A 21,026-nucleotide genomic window follows, 5' to 3' on the forward strand; every position below is an offset into this window, starting at 1 on the left:
TTTAAAACAGTTCAGCTCAAACCCGGCCATTTTTAGGGTCATGATTAAGGACAATGTCCCATCCTGAGACAAGCTGTTTCGTGTTGAGGTTTTGCTCAAACCGACCATCAAAAATCCCCCCTCAGCATAAGCATTAGAACGTGGAAGCACTAAAACCAAGGCTGTGATCTTTGATAGCCTCCGAAATTGCCTCCCAAATTGGTTCAACATGGAAAATATGAAAAAAAAAAAACCCACCCCCCATTGTATACAGTGCATACCTACTTGCCCTTAAACTTAATATTTGAATTAAACAAAACATATGAAATTTTACAATGTAGTGCTGTTAGTAGCCTTATTTTTCTGAGACTTAATTACACAGAGTTTATGATAAATTCATTATTTTATAAAATGTCATAAAACCAGGGCCCCCTGGCAACATCTCAGGGCCACCAGTTTGAGAACCACTGGCCTAGACTACTTGTTCTGAGCAGGTGTTGTCTGGTGCTGAGCAGGTGTTGTCCAGTGAACCGGGGCCCCCTGGCACCATCTCAAGGCCCCCAATTTGAGAGCCCCCGGCCCTAGACAAGAAGTTTGTTGTAACATTACAACAGGAGATCATGACTTACTCTGTGCTCAAATTGATGCTCGCAGCTCCAGGTGTTTTCTCGTTGGGCAACGAGCATGATGCTGAACTATTCCATGATTTGCTTTTTTTTTCCATTGGTTGTTGCGTTAAATCTTACCCAGATACAATAGTGCTATTTTCTGATTGGCTATTGTGTAGCCTCGTTTTTTTTTTGATTGGCTGATAAGTGTCAGGCTCGACTAAGTGCTCCAGGAGACACGCTTGATTCCTGCCTGGTTCCATAGAGACAGCGGTGCGGACAGAGACATTTTGGGTGCTGCGGCATATTAAATACATGATAAATAGTAAATTGTTCTGCATGACAAAAGACCCACGCTCGATGCGTGATACTTGAGAGCCCTGGTCTTAAGTCACTACTAAATATAATTTGCAGGTAAACAAAGATTCTTAATTTGTAGCTGTTTACACAGTCTGCTGCCACCATCAGGTGACGAAAAGGAATTGCGCCGATCAAAATTCCAAGTAACATCATGTCCACAGTCTGCATTTGAACCTGGGGTCAGACTTTGCTATTGTTATATAAATAAATAACTTCAATAACTAAACAATAATGAAAGATTTCATATTATTTATCCACAGAAAGAAGTGCTAAAATTTAAGGTTAACAATGATCCAATTTTTTTTACATATTTCTATTTAAATTTCAGATTTCTGAAATAACTAAAGTGCTCGTGGTTTATCAGATAAGTTATCCTCAGATTTTCCAAACACTACACATTTAGAATTAAAAATGTTATGCCATTAATTAACTTATAGGGGCGCACGGTGGCTTAGTGGTTAGCACGTTTGCCTCACACCTCCAGGGTTGGGGGTTCGATTCCCGCCTCCACCTTGTGTGTGTGGAGTTTGCATGTTCTCCCTGTGCCTCAGGGGTTTCCTCCGGGTACTCCGGTTTCCTCCCCCGGTCCAAAGACATGCATGGTAGGTTGATTGGCGTCTCTTGAAAATTGTCCGTAGTGTGTGTGTGTGTGAGTGAATGAGAGTGTGTGTGCCCTGCGATCTGTTGGCACTCCGTCCAGGGTGTATCCTGCCTCGATGCCCAATGACGCTCCCCGTGACCCGAGAAGTTCGGATAAGCGGTAGAAAATGAATGAATGAATAATTAATTTATCAACTTATCCCTAACAAGCAAACAAGATGTGACGATAAGAAGAAAAAGACTTTGAAAGGAACCAGAATGAAGAAGGGAACCTCATCCTGATCTGGGTGACACCGAATAGTCTGATTAATAAATCGTGTACTACTGTATATGAATAAAAAGTGCAGTTATGTAAATAGCAAATATATTCTAATTTCAACCTGAAGTCTATTTGGTTGAAGGTTTCATCTGTTCACAGCTCATAGCAAATGCAATCCAAATCAGTCACAGCAAAAGCTTTATATAATAAATATGTGACCTTAAAAATAAGCTCAATGTATGTCTAAACTGCCTGTACAGCTCTGAGTGGTCTTTCTAAACATAATAAATATAATCTTTCAGCTTTACAGATCTGAATGTAGTAAAGGAAATGCATTTTATTGTCTATTATTAACCTGACTGAGGGAAGCTTTCACTTATGGACCCTTCAGATGGTCCTGTAATTGTATAATTATAAATAGATTACAAATACATAAGATGTATTTATAAAGCTGCGTGTGTGTGTAAGATCCCATCCATCCCCCATTTGTACCACATATCCTACATCATCACAGTAAACCTGAAGTCTATACCAGAGGACAGACAAGGATGCTAACCCCTTGGAGGGGAAAATCACACGCTCACATGCACACTTTAAAGATGCCAATCAACCTACCATGCATGACTTTGGACCGGTGGAGGGAACAGAAGAACCCAGACAAAACCCCCAAACCCTGGGAGACGTGAGACCAACGTGCTAACCGCTAAACCTCACGCGTATAAAAGATGGTCGAACAAAACGGATCGTTTTCAGATCACCGGTTGAGCAGCAAATTTGTGTCATAAATAAAAACGATCAGAGGCGGTGTGTATCGTGCACTGTGAATACACTCGGGCTTCTCCATAATCTCTTTCTCTTCGTGAGAAACGAGACGAAAGAATCACAAAAACGTAAAAAGACAGTGGTTTCTTTATTTGCAAATTAATCACAAAAATATTGGCTACCAACAATAAAAAATATTAACAATGATAGGTTTGATTGTACAGTCCAGATGATTATTTTTTTTTACCTTACAGTTTCTTTCATTTACAATCACTATCTACTGATATCCTACATTATAATACAGAAAGCACAAGATTGGCAGTGTGAAGTTCATGGGAACCACTTTGTGTTTGTGTGTGGTCAGAAATATGGAACCCAAAAGGAGGGAAAATAATAAAAAAAAAAGAAAGAAAAAAAAAGAAAAACGTCTCTTCTCTCCTCTCCTTTCTTTCTTTCTTTCTATACACAGAGAACACAGGGTTTGTGCTTGGTGCAAAACGTCCGACTTTCTCAGTAAAATATATTATTGCATTGTTATTAGTTAGAAATAAAAAAAAAACCAAAAAAAAACCCCAAAAACAAAGCATTATCGTCAACATCGTGATGGAGATCTGAGCAGCATGACGGCGGTTGTGTAAGTTTGTGTTGAGAAGAGTGAGCGTGTGTATAAGGTGCGTGGGTCGGTATTACAGACAGTGTGCGCTTAAACAAGAGCCCTCTATATAGCATTACACAAAAGAACAGAAATCTCCAGCGAATGCTTCGAATGTTCATTCATACAGAGCCTTCATCGTGATGGATTGTACGTTTGACCGCAAGAGAGGAAAGCGACCGTTTTCTATAATCTGTAGGTCAAAAAAAAATAAATAAATAAAAAAAATAACGAGAAGACGACCAAATAAATTGTGCTTATTGGGCATCGTACTCTCGGAGAACTGTTTTCATACATATTTGGTTTGCAATACAGGAAAAAAACAAAAACAAATACTGTTCATAATTCTAGATTTTCAAGTTAATTTGAAATCATTATTTGATCTTTCGGAGCTCAGCAGATCTCCTCCAGCATCACAAGAGAGTAAAAAAAAATCCATATAAAAAAAAATCCATATAATGGAATAATCAGGCTTCCTTGTCTCATACTCGGCGATCGTGTCAGTGACGTCTCGGTGAAAATCAGGAAGCTCGAGCTGAAACGGCGGTAAACGAGACGCTAGCTTGGCATCGACAGAGCAAAACGTTGTGTTCTGAATGTCTCACTGTTAATAAACGTTGTTAAACCACGATCAGGGTGATTTACTCCTTCACTCTGAACTTAATTACTGATCCCGTTATTTATTTATTTGTTTGTTTATTTATTTATATTTGTCACTTTATTCTTGTTAGGGTCGTACTGGATTCCGGAAGCACCGAACCCGAGCTTATTCACTCCTGGAGGTAATTTATCGTAGCCAATGTATCGTAGAGTTGGGAGGAAACCCACATGAATACAGATTAAAAACCCGGGGAGATGTGAGAGCGTAACAACACCTCCATATCATTGCACGCTGGAGATTTACATGTCCTGTAGGCAAACTGATGAATTTACACCATGTACACGTTCAGAAATCGGTGCAATTTCGATAATGATCTCAAACGGCTTACGGATTAACGGGTTTCCCTTTCGACCGGAAGGCATACGGAAGACGTGATCGTCCGGCCGACAGCGTGAGAGGTTAAAGGGGATGGTTTAAAATACACCACTGATAACATCAGCACCATATAAAAGAGAGATGATGGTAATAATAATAATAATAATAATATAATAAAAAAGGGGTTGAGGTTTTGTTCGTTATTTGAATCGCAGCTGGAAGAACAGCTCCATCGACTTCATCACGAGAAACGAGCACACGAGGAACTTGTAAGTATCGTAATCTGTGCTTACATTCAGGGGTGGAATTAATCGGTCACTCCAGAACAAAATCATTATAAAACCACCATCTTTATGTGCCAAAGGAAGCGATACATTCTCCGATAAGTCTCAAGGTCCGACTTGAGCTATTCGTAGGACGTCAAATCAAAGGGGGCCGAATAATACAAGTAATATTATATTTAAAAAAAAAAAAAACACCTTATTCTGATTCGAGTTAACGTTCCAGGATGTTAATACTCTTACAGTCGGAACACTGGTTCATCCTGGAATCATTTCTAAGCATGTGCTAACACTTCGGGTCGAGTGGCGAAAAGGAATCGGGGTTTAATTAAGGCGAGGATTCGTTTACTGCACAAAATATCGAGATCCCAGGTACTGTACATGTCCGTGCCCATATTTACACTCACATTTATTCTGGATGTAGCTTATTATTTGTTGTTGTTGCTTAAGTACCATAATTTGTGTAGCTTGTAACACCAACATAAATATCTAGATGTGTGATATATAGATTTTAGTTTAAATGTCATGTTTTGTCTCGATACGAATACGAAATGGAATGAGGGGGCTTTTTATTAAAGAGGGGAAAAAAACAAAAATAAACAGAACCAAAGACAGGAAAAGATTGGCTCCTGTTTCACAACACAACATGATATGAGCGTGAAAGAATGGATGAATGGATGGATGGATGAATTATTGGATGGAGGGGAAAAATATTCCGAGCTGAAGGTTCCTTCCTGGTTCGTGTTCGATCGCCGTTGTGCTGTTCCTCCAACGACGACAAAAAAGTATCTTGTGTCTTTTCCAAAACTGTGTCTTAACAGACAGACAGGAAAAGCACAGTCTGTGTGTGTGTGTGTGTGTTTGTGTGTGTGTGTACAGACAGACATCCCTGGTGCCCATGCTCTCTCACAGAATGACAAAGCAAGGGTATCGTCAGTGTCTCCGTCGCGCCGCACTTTGCCCTTTACCCCCCTCTCGGTTCCTTTTCCTCTCACAGCCCTGACCTCCAGAATGTGGCCTCCGTGGGCCGCTCTGCCTCATTCAGCTGCTTGGAGCTGATTCGGAGGAAATCGGAGAGGTACTGTAGAGTCTCCTCTGGAGCACGTGGAGGAGCGTGAGCGTGTCGCTTGTGTTTGCCCCTCGGCACCCGTGTTTCCAGCTACCTGCTGTGGAGCAGCTCCTCGCGTAGCCAGCTCGGCAGCGGCTGACCCATCTTGTACAGCAGCTTGGACAGCTCGATGTTGTGCTCGCGGTAGTGTTCTCGTAGGAAACGGCGTGACTGTCAGAGAGGAGGAAAATCGTTAAGACCATCATGCAGTACAGCTGATAAAGGTTTATAACAACAACAGTAATAATATTATTATTACACAAGAGTGTGTGCACACAAGTGTGTGTGTGAGAGAGAGAGCACGAGAGAGAGTGTGTGTGTGTGTGTGTGTGAGTGCATATGTGAGAGAGTGTGTGAGAGTGTGTGTGTGAGTTATAATAATAACAACAACAATAATAATAATAATATTATTATTACACAAGAGTGTGTGTGTGAGAGAGAGAGAGCGCAAGAGAGAGTGTATGTGTGTGCACACAAGTGTGTGTGACAGTGTGTGTGAGCGCATATGTGAGTGTGAGTGTGTGTGCGTTATAATAATAACATCATTATTATTATTATTATTGTTATTATTATTATTATTATAACACACACGCACTCTCACACACACACACTCTCTCACATATGCACACACACACACACTGTCACAACAACAACAACAACAATAATAAAAATAACAATAATAACAACAACAATAATACTAATAACAATACTACTACTACTAATAATAATAACAACAACAATAACAACAATAATAACAATAATTCGTTGCCATTTTGGTTTATTAAGCTGTTACTAACATGATCTAGAGCTCAGGAGCAAATGAAACAGTGATAAAACCCCCAAACATCTGGCTGCTAAAGCTCATGTACTTGAGTGTATTTACGTTGGTGTCATTTGGATGGAAAGCGAGATTTGTAGCACAGAGCATGTTTGATGCTCCAGTTGCAGTGGAATAATTTAGAGAAAAACAGTCCTGTGTGTTTAACGCTAATATTTCTCTGTAGAAACTGCTGTGTATGTCGTTACCAAAGTCTCAAGACTCACATGCTTTCCTGTCAGGAGACAAAATCTATTTGTAATGAAAGTCTAAGGGCACTAGTTTGTTACGTGTTCATGAATTCTTCACTCAAGGGTCATCTGAGTGAATTAGGCTGTGGACATCTGTAGAGTCTGTCCCGAGCCCCTGACATGTGGGACAAGCAATCAATCAATCAATCAACCAATCATCTTATCTAAGAGAGAGCCAGACAGAGAAATAGACAGACAGACAGACAGACGGTTGGACAAACAGACAGACGGTTGGACAAAGGGACAAACAGACGGTTGGACGATGGGACAAACAAACAGACAAGCAGACATACAGAGACGAACGGCCAGACAGACAGAGAGACAGACGGACCGGAAGACAATCTTGCACGCAGGTGGGAAGGTACACCGCCTGTTCCACCGCCTGTTCCACTCCGAGCGCTCTCATCAACAGATCAGAACAGTTTTCCTGTTTGTTTGTTTTAAACGCTAGCAACTACTGTGCATAAAATTCTCTAGAGAATTTCATCAGTTCTTGAAATATTCAAAAGAGCCTATCAAAGTCACTGAGATCATATTGCGTCCCCATTCTCCACCCCTCAGGAACGATGTGTTCGTATAAAAACACAAGGTTCACTGCACACGCTTTTGATGACTTCATTTCGAAAGAAGGTGGAGATGAAGCCAAGCGCCGCGAGAGTGGGTGTGTTTTTTGGATCGAATGTGACGGTGCGCGGCTTTGGCTGGAAGGCGTGCTGTCACTTACAGCACTGCGGTGCACGCAGGACACATCAGAATGCCCTTCAACTCCTCATTAACTTTGACTTGTCTGCCAAGATGCCTCGAGGTGACATCAAGGACCTCAGTGAAACACAGCGCTGCTCTGTGCCCTACACGGTCCCTGCCAGTCCTCACCTAAACCATCACACTCACCTGGCTCAGGAGTCCAAACCTAACTGCAAAGAACAATCTAAAAGATAAATAAAGCTAAGCTTCTGATTTTTTAATACACGGACACTCACGTCCACGTCCATGTCAGGATATTTTCTTCCTTTGCTCTTCCCCAGGCATTTTGTCTTCCCCCCGTCCAGCAGCTGGCACCAGAATCCCTTCTTCGGATCGAACCTACGGAGAAACAAAATGGAGGCGGGTCAGCAGGACTGAGATGAACAGGTTTCCACATCAGCCTGAGAGTATGGCAGACAGATGGTGTACAGCCAGGTCTGTTTGCAGAAACAAACACGGGACAAACCAGGCCTATTGTCCACGGGGGGATGGGACGAACAGATGTTGCTGCTTATGAGCCTGGTGTAGTGATTATGTGGTCAGGCATGAAAGAATTAAAAAAAAAAAAAAAAAAAAGGCAGAGTGGGAGATGAGAGAGTGAGTCAGAGTAGAGGTAGTGAGAGAAGATTAGAGGAAAGAGAAGACAAAAAAGACCAGTCCAAGAAAGAATGAAAGCTAAGCAAAGAAGGACACGCAGATATACATGAAGATATACATAAAGAAAGAAAAAAAGGAAGAAAGGAAAGGAGAGAGAGAGAGAGAGAGAGAGAGAGAGAAACGAAAAGGAAAACGAAAAGAAACGCAGATGTACGCACTGCTTTGGATACGCAGACAAGCAGAGCAGAAAACAAAGAAAATAAAATGAAAGAAAGATTAGTAACAGGTGGGAGGGAGAAAAAAGTAACGGAAAGACAGAAAATCAAAGGAAATAAGAAAGACAAACACTTATGAAAGTAAAGAAAAAAATTAAAGAAAAAAGTTGCAAAAAGGGGAAAAAAATCTAAAAAAAAGACTAAAAAGAAAGTAAAGAAAAAAAAATCTAAGAGAAAAGTGGTAAAAAGGAAGCAAAAAAAAAATCTAAAAAAGAGAAAGCAAAGATTAAAGGATGGAAGGAAGGAAGGAAGGAAGGGAGATCAAAACAAACTATCCAGACAGACAAAGACATACAGAAGAAAGGATAATAAAAATAAAAATGGAGGGAAATAGAAAAAAAGTGAAGATGGAAGAAAGATTCGAAACGAAAAGACATACAAAAAGAGAAAGAAGAATAGACAGGCGAGTTGAACAAAACAAAAAAAAAGAAATTAAACCGAATGGAAAATAAAAAGAGACAGATGAATGAATGCATGTAAAAAACAAAACAAAACACAAAACCAATAAAAAGAACAACCTGAAACACATCAAACCCAAACATCGAGGGCACACAGCGAGGGCTCCGTAACCAATCACTCAGTAATCACTGGCTTCCACTCACTGTAACTGTGCATCATTAAAGAGGAAAGGCAGAAAGGAAGCAGGAGTGTGTTGAGGAGCGTGTTCAGGAAGAAGCCCTCGGATAAATGAAGACACTCACGCTAGGATTTTGTGGTAATTGAGAGTGTTTGTGAGGCCAAGAAACTTCTGGATCTTATCCATGACTGCAGACGGCTCCGTCCTCAGCATCTGACCGTCCAGGACCAGGATCTGAGCACAGAGAGAGTGGGAGGGGGTCGTTTATAAGACCTTATATCAGCCACACATACATACACACACACACACACACACACACACAACCACACACATACATACACACAACCACACATACATACACCCACACACCCACACACACATACATACACACACACCCACAACCACACACATACACACACACAACCACACACCCACACATACATACACACACACACCCACACACACACCCACACATACATACACACACATACACACACACAACCACACACCCACACACACATACATACACACACACCCACAACCACACACATACATACACACACATACACACACACAACCACACACCCACACATACATACACACACACACCCACACACACACATACACACCCACACATGCATACACACACATGCATACACACACACCCCCACAAACACCCACACATACACACCCACACATGCATACACACACCTGGCTGGGATGATAGTGGCTGAGCCATCGCTGCAGGTGTGTGGCGTACAAGCCGGGAAGCAGGCAGCGATTCTGCAGCACCTTCAGTTTGATCGGGACGTCGTGGCCAGCAGTGATGACATCATGAAAGGTGTATTTCTGGGCCACAGGGTCATCGTGGGCTCTCTGGTGCTGCAGCAGAGCAGAAACAACAAAGGGGTTGAGAAACAAGATAAAAACACTGTTTACCTCAGAATGTGGACCTTTCTTTTTCTTTCTTTCATTAATTCTTTCTTCCTTTCATTGATTCTTTCTCTCTTTCTTTCATTTAAAATTTCATTTTCTCTCTGTCTTTCCTTTTTATTCGTTCTTAAATTCAATTCGTTCGTTCATTCCTTCCTCGATTGTTTTTTCATTTATCCGTCTTTTTTTCCTGGTCTGTCTTGTAACACTTTCCATCTTTCTTTTTCCTTTGTTCCTATTTTCTGTCTTTGATTTCCGGTTCTTTCTTCTGGCCATATAGTAAACTAATGAATGACAGGATTTCTGTCATTCGTGCATTTTGAGACCTAAACAATGTTCAAGATGGCAACTAGCGTGTTATTACTGATCGCTAGATCTAAGGAGCGAAAGAGGATCACTGAACCAAGTTAAGAATACTAACAATATGGATTATTATAAACATTCATTCATTTTCCACCGCTTATCCCAACTACCTCGGGTCATGGGGAGCCTGTGCCTATCTCAGGCGTCATCGGGCATCGAGTCAGGATACACCCTGGACGGAGTGCCAACCCATCACATGGCACACACACACTCTCATTCACTCACACACTACAGACAATTTTCCAGAGATGCCAATCAACCTACCATGCATGTCTTTGGACCGGGGGAGGAAACCGGAGTACCCGGAGGAAACCCCCGAGGCATGGGGAGAACATGCAAACTCCACATACACAAGGCGGAGGCGGGAATCGAACCCCCAACCCTGGAGGTGTGAGGCAAACGTGCTAACCACTAAGCCACCGTGACCCCCCTATTATAAACATATTGACAAATAATTTGAGGTCATAAAGTGTAGCTGATCATGTCAAACACTCCAACAACAAGCACTATTTTCATGTTCCTGGTTCAATGGGCAGGATGACCATCATTTCCACTGCAACAATAAGGCTAAAGCAAACTTTCTGTCTGCTCAGAGACTGACCTGGTACCAGGAGTAGGCTCGGTCAGCGGGATTAATAAGGATGGTGATGATCTTGGCTTTAGGAAGAAGCGCGGCAGCTCGACGGGCTGCTACTTCAGAGTCAAAGTAGTTGGCACTCTTCTCGAAGTAGAAATCTGAGCTAGTGTTGGAGGGAAGAGGGAAAAACTCCATATACCTATGAGGGAAAATACATGGGATCGGATTAAAACAAAGGAGTTAATGAAAGAAAAACGGCAGCAGATTCAAGTAAGTACGTGTACGGATGGAAGTCTAGTGAGTGGTAAACGACGACTGGTACACTGAGCATTTCTAATTACTCACAAAACGCCCGACTGTGAAAGACTGAGACAGGACGGGTATGAGCTTATACGCTCGCTGCTTGTTATGATCTTAATAGCTACACTTACATAGCTGCGAGTGTGTGTGGATGTGTGTGTGACAGTGGGTGCACATGGAAGGGGTGTGAGAAAGTATGTGTGTGTGTGTGTGTGTGTGCATGTGTGAGTTGCAAGAGTTGCATGCAAGAGTGTGTGCGCGTGTGTGTGAGTGTGCGCGTGAGTGTGTGCATGCAAGAGTCTGTGAGAAAGTGTGTTTGTGTAAATGTGAGAGAGTGTGTGCGTGAGTGAGCATGTGAGAGAGAGTGTGTGTGTGCATGTGTGAGTGGGTGTGCGTGTGTGCGCGCATGAGAGTGCACGCAAGTGTGTGTGTGTGTGAGAGAGAGTGAGTATGTGTGTATGTGCTAGAGAGTGTGTGAGAGAGTGTGTGCGTTTGTGTGACACAGTGTGTGGGCATGCTAGTGTGTGTGTGTGCATGCTAGTGTGTGTGTGCGCGCGAGTGTGTGTGTGCGCGCGAGTGTGTGTGTGAGAGAGAGTGAGTATGTGTGTATGTGCTAGAGAGTGTGTGTGTGTGCCCTAGTGTGTGTGAGAGTGTGTGCGCATGCTAGTGTGTGTGTGCGTGCGAGTGTGTGTGTGTTTTCAAACATGTAATCTCTCCTCAATTTAAGGGAACATCAGTTTTGGTTGTGATTAATGCTCCAGACTGCAGATGATGCCAAGGTTTCCCTATCTGAGCATTTCATAGTGGTTTACAGGGGCTACTGAACTTAACTCATGCATGCTGCCTCAAAAAGTGCAGGCAGGAACGCTGAAAATGAGGGGGAGGAGAAACATTCTGTGATAATGAGAGAGAGTGTGAGTGAGTGCGATTGAGAGAGAGAGAGAGAGAGAGAGAGAGGGAGAGAGTGCGATTGAGAGAGAGAGAGAGAGAGAGAGAGAGAGGGAGAGAGATAGAGAGAGGGAGAGGGAGAGAGGGACAGAGAGGGAGAGGGAGAGAGAGACGGGGGGGAGAGATAGGGAGAGGGAGAGAGAGAGAGGGAGGGAGAGGGAGAGAGAGAGAGGGAGGGAGAGGGACAGAGAGGGAGAGGGACAGAGAGGGAGAGAGAGAGACAGAGAGAGAGACAGAGAGATAGAGAGAGGGGGGGGAGAGAGAGATAGAGAGAGGGAGAGAGAGAGGGACAGAGAGGGAGAGAGAGGGAGAGAGAGAGGGAGAGAGAGGGAGAGAGAGAGACGCTAGAAACACACCAGTCAATGCCCTTGTGATAATTACGACCATTGAAGAACTGGATCTCCTCAAAAGTCTCCTTGCTGGGATAATTACTGGTCAGGTCAGGATGCATTCCCAGAAACAGATAGAGTGCTGTCGTTCCTGGAAACAAGTCAGATCAAAAGACTTCATATTAAAGTTTATTTATTATAAAAGAATATTTATTTATAAGGTCTTTTTCTTTTTCTTTTCTTTAACCCAACCCTAAAGACCAACTGAGATCCTTTTTACATTCAGGTAAACTACAGCATATTAATATGCTTTGGTCAAACACTAGTCTTAATACCTTTGGTGCAGTTCAGAGCCGCTCACTAACGGACAGGTCCAAGCGCTGGAGTAATTACAACATGTATTATAAAAGCCCATATCCTTAATCCAGCGTTTAGTGAAAAGATTTACGTTGCCATTTTATCACCTAATGGTTTAGAAGCTTGATCAGAGGTTAAAATGTAATAAACCTGGGATCCCTATTTACTGCTGTGATTGTGAAAGCAGCAGCTACAAATAAATAAATAAATAGATAGATAGATAGATAGATAGATAGATAGATAGATAGATAGATAGATAGATAGATAAATAAATAAATAAATAAATAAAGTCAGAGCACTGACCGCCTGTACTAATGCGGTACATGAATACTACAAAACTGCTGGGAGCGGCTCTAGACCAAGTAGAAGAGGTTGTATCCACCGATTTACAGGTGCAGGGCTGTAACACGGTGTTAAAAATAAACAGAGAACAGTTGGAGCATTGTTTCACTTCAGTACTCTCAGGTGTCCACGACAGCTAGATGGCGCTACTGCATGCTTCTGATCAGACGGCGGGCGAAACGACAAACACTCACCGGTCTTCTGCGGGCCTATGATGAGCAGCTTAGGGAAGCGGTCGCAGGTTTTCTCCTTCGACCAAATGTCTTTATGTCTTTTGTCCTCACAGGGGTCCTGTCGGAGAGACGGCGAATTTACAGATTTACAGTTACGGACTCAGACTGCACGAGCTCGACTATTCAAACCGCAAGCCACCACGAGGCATAACTCATGCACACGCAGGCACATTTACAATCGCGAACGGTGCCATTTAAATCCTTTTGCGCCACGTATTCGGCAGGGGAAGGACTGCTATTAAACGTCAATATATCACAGAGCAAGCCTGCAGAGTTATTGCTGTTAAACAGACCATCTTGCTTTATTAAGCTAAATAAAACCGCTCCCTCCTCCCCCAAACTCCCTGAGCTAATAGCACGCTCACAGCCAGAGTGTGGAGAAACCGGGCAGTGGTTCGACTGTGGGTTCGAAATAACATCTAATTAAACCAGCCTGTAGGAATAGGAACAGACTCGTTTAATAATTAAGGAAAAATAAATTCCAGCCAGTAGCGTGGTGTACAAAGGTATTAAAAATAAATAAATAAATAAATAAAATCGCTTTTTACAAGTTTCAACACCCAAAAGCGTATGCTATAAACTTTCCTCCTAACTTCTAAGGCATCTTATTTTCAAGGCAGATGTTTCGAGGCTCTCGTTCGTCACAGGTGGACAGGAGCCATAATCTCCAGTGATCCACAAGCTTGACCTGAAGTCACTCACAGCTGAGGTGTGCACATCTGGACGGAATTGTGCAGATTAATGAGTCATGTAACCTTTTGGGGGGGGGGGGGGATCGAGATAATTGCGATAATCGAGATCGCTCCGTGGCGTGCGGACTCTGAGCGGTCGTAGCGTTCGACGACAAAAAGTATTGTGTGGACTTTCTGGGAGAGCAAGTACACATGAAAAGACATTATTCGCAGTCAGAGGGAATCTCCGGAACGCCGGAGCCCGGAGTGAAAGGACGGGATCTCAACCTTGACAGGAAACAAGGAGGATCAAAATAAAGGATTTAGGGCTCTAAGTCGCAGTCTGTATATTTCTCTGAGGGAGGAAGAAAATGTGACAGTCAGACAGAGGGAGTCGGGCAGAAATAAAGAGGAGGATAAACCGAACGACAGGAGAAGCAGCAAGAGACGGAAAGAGATACGAGTTTGGTTTCGATAATTCTGGCAGCTCGAAAGATACGATTTTAGTAGGTTTTGAACACGGAAAGCTGGTTCTGCTTTGATACACGAGGACATATGCATGTTACACACACACACACACACACACACACACACACACACACACACATAACATGTATACAAGCAGAGTATCCTTTCTGAAGAATCTCTACTTAAACACACTTTTGCATCTCATTAGACATGTTGTACCCTCACCTGCCAGATTGGGTCTCTTTCCTCAGGAAAGATCTGGAAGTATTTCTGCGCCAGTGGCACGGGTGGTAGCGTCTGCAGCTTCAGGTTGGTCCACGTCTGGACGAACTTCACCAGGTTCTTAAACGTATACAGGCCCAGGCGGTCGTTGCCATAGTTGGAGAGGTGGGTCATAAAGATGCTGATCTGGATTCCGAAACGAAGTACAAGTTACAACACAATCCCTGAATGCAAACTGGTACGTTCTGCATATTACTATGGGATTAATTTTCGGCTGGCTCGCCGTTCAGTCAGCAAAATAAATAAATAAATAAATAAATAAAATAAACACACAGCTTACAGGGTTGAGGAGCACGGTGAGGAACAGCTCTCCTCCGTTGATGAGTTTGTCCAGCTCCTTGGGGCTTCCGGGGTACTCGTTGTAGAAAATGGTGTGTGTGAAGAGACCGCACGTTTGTCTGGGCAACACCTGAGGAGTGGATAAACACAATAAACAACACGAAGGCTGGAGGGAAAAATTCATCCACCTCAAAACGATAGGTTAAAACACTCCAGTTTCAAAAGATCTCGGAACGTAGAGATTCGAGCAAACCCTTGTAACGTGAGCCGTAAAAAGTCCGCTTGCTTCTGTATCCTATATTCACCGTGACAAATTTGAGTGGAAAAACGTATTCGGTCAGCCACAACGTGCAGTAGCATTTAAACACTGTGCTGGGCTGCACTGGAATCCAAGTGGAAACTAAGTGACCTCAGCCTAGAAAAATGTTTCAGCATAATAAATGGAGCTGAAACTGCTCCATTAGAGATAATCTACAGAGACCTGAGTTAGACTCGGGTTTAAACAACGGTGAGCAAACACTACGATACCCATTAAAAAAAATCTGCCAACGAATCAAACTTTATTACTCTGTCTTAAATAAAAATAAATAAATAAATAAAATAAAATAAATTGGCTGAAGCATTTTGCTCCTGGAATTGTTCTTCTACGTTCTAGTTCATTATCCATACAGATTTCTTTCTTTCTTTCTTTTTTTTTTTAAATTGTTGGAGATTTTCACAAATTGTGAAACCCACAACGACACCGATTACATCAGCAAATTACATCATTACTACAGCAAATTATCAGAATTTATAGTCTGTGGATCTTGCACTTGTACATGGACGACTTGTAGCGCTGAGGTGAGGCAAATCACAACATACATTTGCCCCTGTGTAAAATTAGAATTTTTTTTTTTTATAATTAAATAAATCTAGCTCTCACTTTGATGACCCTCATTTAGTCTAACCGAGAAATGAGGCTCAGGCAGCGAGGGAAAAAAAAAAAAACCCAAACTGTCTGGTTCTTCTTTTATTTCATGTTAGTATCCCGAGAGGGAGTTAAAGGGAAGGAGGTTATAAAAGTGCATGGTTGGTTTTACTTTGCTTTAAGCCGATAATATACGACGTACAGAAAAGGACAGAATATTACATCTCCGTGATTGGGCTCGTGTGTAGGATTTTTATGCCTCGAAGCGTCAGATATGTATATGTTGATCGTGATAAAGGTTTAACACTGATATTTATTGGTTTTACCCCCCCCCCCCATTTTGAGTAGTTCTATTCATCTGATAATATCAGGAGCTTTTATGATGAAAATAAAGAAAAATCCTTTCCTTTACTGAGGCTAGACCCTATGCAAGTCAATGAAAGTGCCTCAAAAAGAAAGAAAGAATGTGTGTGTGTGTGTGTGTGTGTGTGTGTGTGTGTGTGTGTTTGTTGGCAGCCCTGGTCAGTTAAACAGCATCTTGGGATTAAAGGATGTCTGTGCTAAATGGATGCATCTGAACGCAGGTCTAAACAAAGAGCGAGAGACAGACATAATATTTTTGAAACCTTTTTCAAACAAAGTGGAGCGTCTCCCCAGAAGATTCTCCTAAAGGTTATTCGACTAATCTGCAAGTCAAATAGTGAGCAGCTCGCTGTCTATTGTAGCGCTGAACAATTAGAAAGCAATAGTAGATGTGGCCTTTTTCGCCGCGCTGCGTCTTCGACCGTCTTTTTATCCTGCGCTGGAACGGCAATGACGTATTTCCACACAGAGAGAGCGGCGATAGGGTTTAACTATTTTTCTGAAAGCTCAAAAGCAGCTGTAACTATAAAACTCCTTTGTTTTATGTGTGGCAGCGGAGCGTGATGTTCTCACGGTGATATTAATGCCGAGGTTAATATGCTGGTGTGAAATATTCATAGGAAACCGGTGAATTGGTGTCAGGTCATTTTTTTCTGGTCTCAGATTAAATAAAATGAAATTTTATTTAAATTATTTTTAGAAATTTTTTTAATAATTTTTTTAATTTATTTTATTTAAATTTATTTAAACCCCCCCCCCAATCAACTAAAGAAAGAGAAATAAAACCAGCTAAATACACACTTAAGCCATGTTTGACGCACCTCTGTGGGTGGAACAATTTGGAAAGCACTTAAAGGTGGGGTCTCCGTTGTTTGAGAAATGCTTCAGAAAACTTTGTTGGGCCGCCAAAAAACAAAAACAAAACTAAAGTGTAGCCAATGAGCAGAAAGGGGCGTGACTTGTCAATATGGGCGGAAAGAGTGTTCAGTGCGCATGTGTGACATTAGCAGAAAGCGGTTTTAACATTTACATAGAGGATAAAAACAAAGAAAGAAAGCGAAGAAAGACTTAAGATAAGGCAAGAAGTAGGACGTGTTAATATAGGATCAGCTTTCCACTGAAACGTCTTCCGCGTGAAACGGAGCTTTTTGTATTACGTTTGTATTACCATAATATTACTCACAGAGTTCATTTATCGATAAAAATATACCCTCGGTCAGCTGCCCCAACAGGTTCCGCCATAATACTTGGTTATACTTGGGTTATACTTGTCTGGTGTATGTGTGGGGTGGAGCTATCAAAACAGGGGTGGGACCCATTTGGGTTTGGGGCATGTTTGTTTTGGTGATTTCAAATGTCAACATTGGCTTTCAAACAACGGAGACCCCACCTTTAATTAGATGGAGTAATTGTTTTTAAATAATTTTCCTGGACATTTTAATTCAAATGTGACTGTGCTATTGTATGTATGTATGTATTTATTTATTTATTTTTAGGTTAACTATCATATTAGCATTCCAAACACTAAGAGAGATAGAAGAAACCTCTGAAACAGAGATGCTGATCTTAGTAGCACATTACCATACACGATATTTATTCGAATGTGTAGGCAGCATTAGCGCCGAGGCAGTTTGTGTACAACAAAGAGAAGCCATATGCACATATTTGCACCCTGGCCATATCTATAGACTCCACTCAGTGATAGTGTGACCTGGGAGGTGTATAGAGGTCTGTGTGGGAAGGAAAGCGTTCTTACGCTGATGCCGCTGTGGATGAAGCCCCTGCGGAAACGTGCAGGTTTGAGATGCGGATATTCCTCGGTGCTGGTCACCTTGATGCCCCACACCTTCTTCCAGGCCTCGTAGAGCTGCATATGGATGGGGTAGACACCCGAGTGGTGCGGAGCCACAGCATAACCCATGTTTGTGGGTATGCCATGTTCCTGTGTGTGAGGAAGAGGAAAAATGAGAGAGAGAGAGAGAGAGAGAGAGAGAGAGAGAGAGAGAGAGAGAGAGAGAGAGAGAGAGAGAGAGAATGAGAGAGAGAGAGATAGAGATGTAGTAGTCAGAGAAGACAGACAAGGAGTGTTCTCACAGATCAGGAGTGATCTCCCAGTGATAAAAGTGAGTGTGTGTCCTTTATGCTCACTGGGATTATAGCAAGCCCTAAAATTACTATCAGAGTTGAGATTTTCAAGGCAAAACGCCTTGTTTAAGAATTACAATAATTACAACAGATGTTCATTTGATCTGAACTGATCAAAGGTGTAATTTACACTGTGAAGAAAGAAAAAAAAAAGAAAGGCCCTAACGTATTGCCTACACTGAAGGCTTCCTATTTTCTGCCTCACCTCTGCAAACTTGCGGTTGAGCAGCATCTGTTCGGCCAGCACCGACTGGTTGTGGAAGAGATGTGGCTGCATGTGGCTCCACATGTGCGGAAACCACCAGAATTCTTTACTGTAAGAAAGGAGCAGGTCGTCTCCCAGATCTTCCTCATCAGTGCCTGAGGAAGAGGAAACACATGTGCATCCACATAAACATTCCTGGATTCGGTGGTTTCCATCTGAGTAAGTCTGTGCGGTTACATTCGGTCGGTGATGCGCCAAAATCTTCAAGATTCCTCGCAACGTTTTCTTCCGATGGGACAAAAAGTACCGTCTTCATATTAAATCTATAAGCTTGCGAGTTGGAACAGCTTTTAATAATGGATTATTCTCAGAGCGTGCGACTGGACCGTACTTTAAAAGTCTTAAATCCTTACAGAGCTGGCGAGATGCATAATACACATGCTGCTCTATAAAGATGATCTGAGAAATTTATAACCCTCAAATCTGGTATGATACACTATACGGAGAAAAGTATATGGACACCTGACTGTATGGACACTTATAAGCAAGTCAGAAGTACAGATCTGTCTACAAATTCCTTCACTGGAACTTGGGAGGCTCAAACCTGCTCCAGCATGACAATGCGCCTGAGCACGGAGCGAGCTCCACGAAGACACGGTGTGTTAAGTTCGGTGTAGAAGAACTCAAGTATCCTGCACTGAGCCCTGACTCTGACGATGCTCAGTGTCAATGCTAGAGGTCTCCAACACCTGACATCGGTGTCTGATCTCACTAGCAAAAATCCCCACAGCCATACTGTCTGATGGAATGTTTTCCCAGAACAGTGGAGGCCAAGATAACAGCAAAAAGTAGAACAACATCTGGAATGGGATCTTCAATAGGCCCATATGTTCGTGATGGTCAGGTGTCCATAAACTTTTGGCTCATCTAAGGCTGTAAGACGTTATACGAATAGACGAATGTTGTAGAGGAAGAAAGATTTGACAACAGGCGTCATCTCATGGATATCGTTTAGATTATTAAATGTCCGTATAGGATAGAGCGTCACACATTTTGTTCAGGGTACATGGGTTTGGGGTGTAGCTTAGGGAAGTGACATAGGCATCACCTTGATGGTCAAGACTAAGCAAAACATTTGTGACAGCAGGAGAGAGATGATGTCATTATATAATGCGTTGTTTTTTTTAAATCGCAAAAAGGCCGTTTTTTCATTTTACTGCCTGGACGACCGGAAAGACAACGGAAATGACAATACTGGGCAAATTATAAAGCATTAATAGGTCTTTAGATGACGACTGAGACGGCTGAACTTACCGGCGTGAAAGAATTTCCCAGAGAAGCCCAAGTTGAAGGTGAAGTTGGGAACATGAGTTCGGAGCTCGTACTGTGTCTCCAGTAGGGCCTGAAGGATAAACGAGAAAGGATTTACAATCATCTAACACGCACAGACTTTCCGAACCCTGAAGATAAACACACACATTTGTAATCTAGCCTCTTTTATCAGGGTGGTCCTATATTTGACTGTCAAAACCATAAGCTTACAAATGGCCCAAGTCCAAGATTTCAAATGCAAACCTAAAACCGAGGCATATCCAAGACAGGGCTGCTGAGAAGACTGGGATGTGTGTTTATTTTTCTGTACTTCACTGTGCATGCACACATCACTGGCGTCATTATCTCGTGTCAGCAGCAAGTCAACAGCAGCTAATTCAGTTGGGGGAGAAAAAAATGGCAGTAATGACGGCACAAAGAAAAGGCTAGGCATCTGGCTTTTACACTTCTCACCCTAATCATTACAGCTGACAACAGCTGACAAGCTGTCATTACAGCGGGTTCAAGGCTTGTGCGATCTCAGTCTGTGGTTCTAATAGTGGAGTTTGGGTTCTCTCAGGGCTCTGTGATTTATTTAAAAAAAAAAAAAATCAAATAAACCACCGATATCGTATATGGTAGTATTCATCGCTGAGTCGTTCTAGACGTTAGTCGGCTCGACCGGCTAATCGAATTTAAAAGGTTTGTTCCAAACCTCAGGAAATCGTAAACATCTACAAATAACAAAAGTAAACGATTGTGTTCAAGACTAAAAAGCTCCATGGGGCCAATAAAAAGCCAGAATAATAGTGTGCCGGATATGTGAGTTAGCTGAATTGAGTTCACAACAGAAATCTGTACTGAAAGGGCCTCGGAATTGATTTTATTGGAAAAGGAAACTGGCTGGCAAAAAAAAAAAAATCAGAATTTTGTTTGTTATGCTGTTGAAATCGAACTCGGCCAAAAAGCCTTGTGATGTGAAAGCAGCTGGAGGCAACTCGTTTTTGGTGCTTTACGATTGGTTGCTTAACGTTGGCGTAGTATCGGAGTTTCTGTCACCGGTAGCAACGACAGCGCAGAGTAACAGCCGACGAGTAAAAGAGGAAATCGAATTAATTTGCCGATAGGCCATCCTTAAAAATATGCTTGTCTGCCGTAACCCGACCG

General features: G+C 42.3%; 1 protein-coding gene across 4 annotated transcripts in view; it reads right to left on the bottom strand.

Moving 5' to 3' along the window:
- Positions 1-2,697: 2,697 nt before the first annotated feature.
- Positions 2,698-21,026, bottom strand: part of ndst1b (N-deacetylase/N-sulfotransferase (heparan glucosaminyl) 1b) — a 70,579-nt gene continuing 52,250 nt past the window's right edge. For all 4 annotated transcript variants that reach the window (XM_047805556.1, XM_047805553.1, XM_027153379.2 and 1 more), the window contains 12 exons: positions 19,863-19,950; positions 18,549-18,703; positions 17,955-18,140; positions 14,930-15,058; positions 14,593-14,775; positions 13,190-13,286; positions 12,324-12,447; positions 10,744-10,918; positions 9,558-9,728; positions 8,971-9,080; positions 7,634-7,736; positions 2,698-5,756 (listed from right to left, as the gene is read on the bottom strand). In XM_047805556.1, coding sequence (XP_047661512.1) covers positions 5,637-5,756; positions 7,634-7,736; positions 8,971-9,080; positions 9,558-9,728; positions 10,744-10,918; positions 12,324-12,447; positions 13,190-13,286; positions 14,593-14,775; positions 14,930-15,058; positions 17,955-18,140; positions 18,549-18,703; positions 19,863-19,950 — 1,641 coding nt within the window. In that variant the 3' untranslated portion in view covers positions 2,698-5,636. The remainder of the gene's footprint in view (positions 5,757-7,633; positions 7,737-8,970; positions 9,081-9,557; positions 9,729-10,743; positions 10,919-12,323; positions 12,448-13,189; positions 13,287-14,592; positions 14,776-14,929; positions 15,059-17,954; positions 18,141-18,548; positions 18,704-19,862; positions 19,951-21,026) is intronic.

This window comes from Tachysurus fulvidraco, chromosome 21 (assembly GCF_022655615.1).
Source record: "Tachysurus fulvidraco isolate hzauxx_2018 chromosome 21, HZAU_PFXX_2.0, whole genome shotgun sequence".
Taxonomy (NCBI): domain Eukaryota; kingdom Metazoa; phylum Chordata; class Actinopteri; order Siluriformes; family Bagridae; genus Tachysurus; species Tachysurus fulvidraco.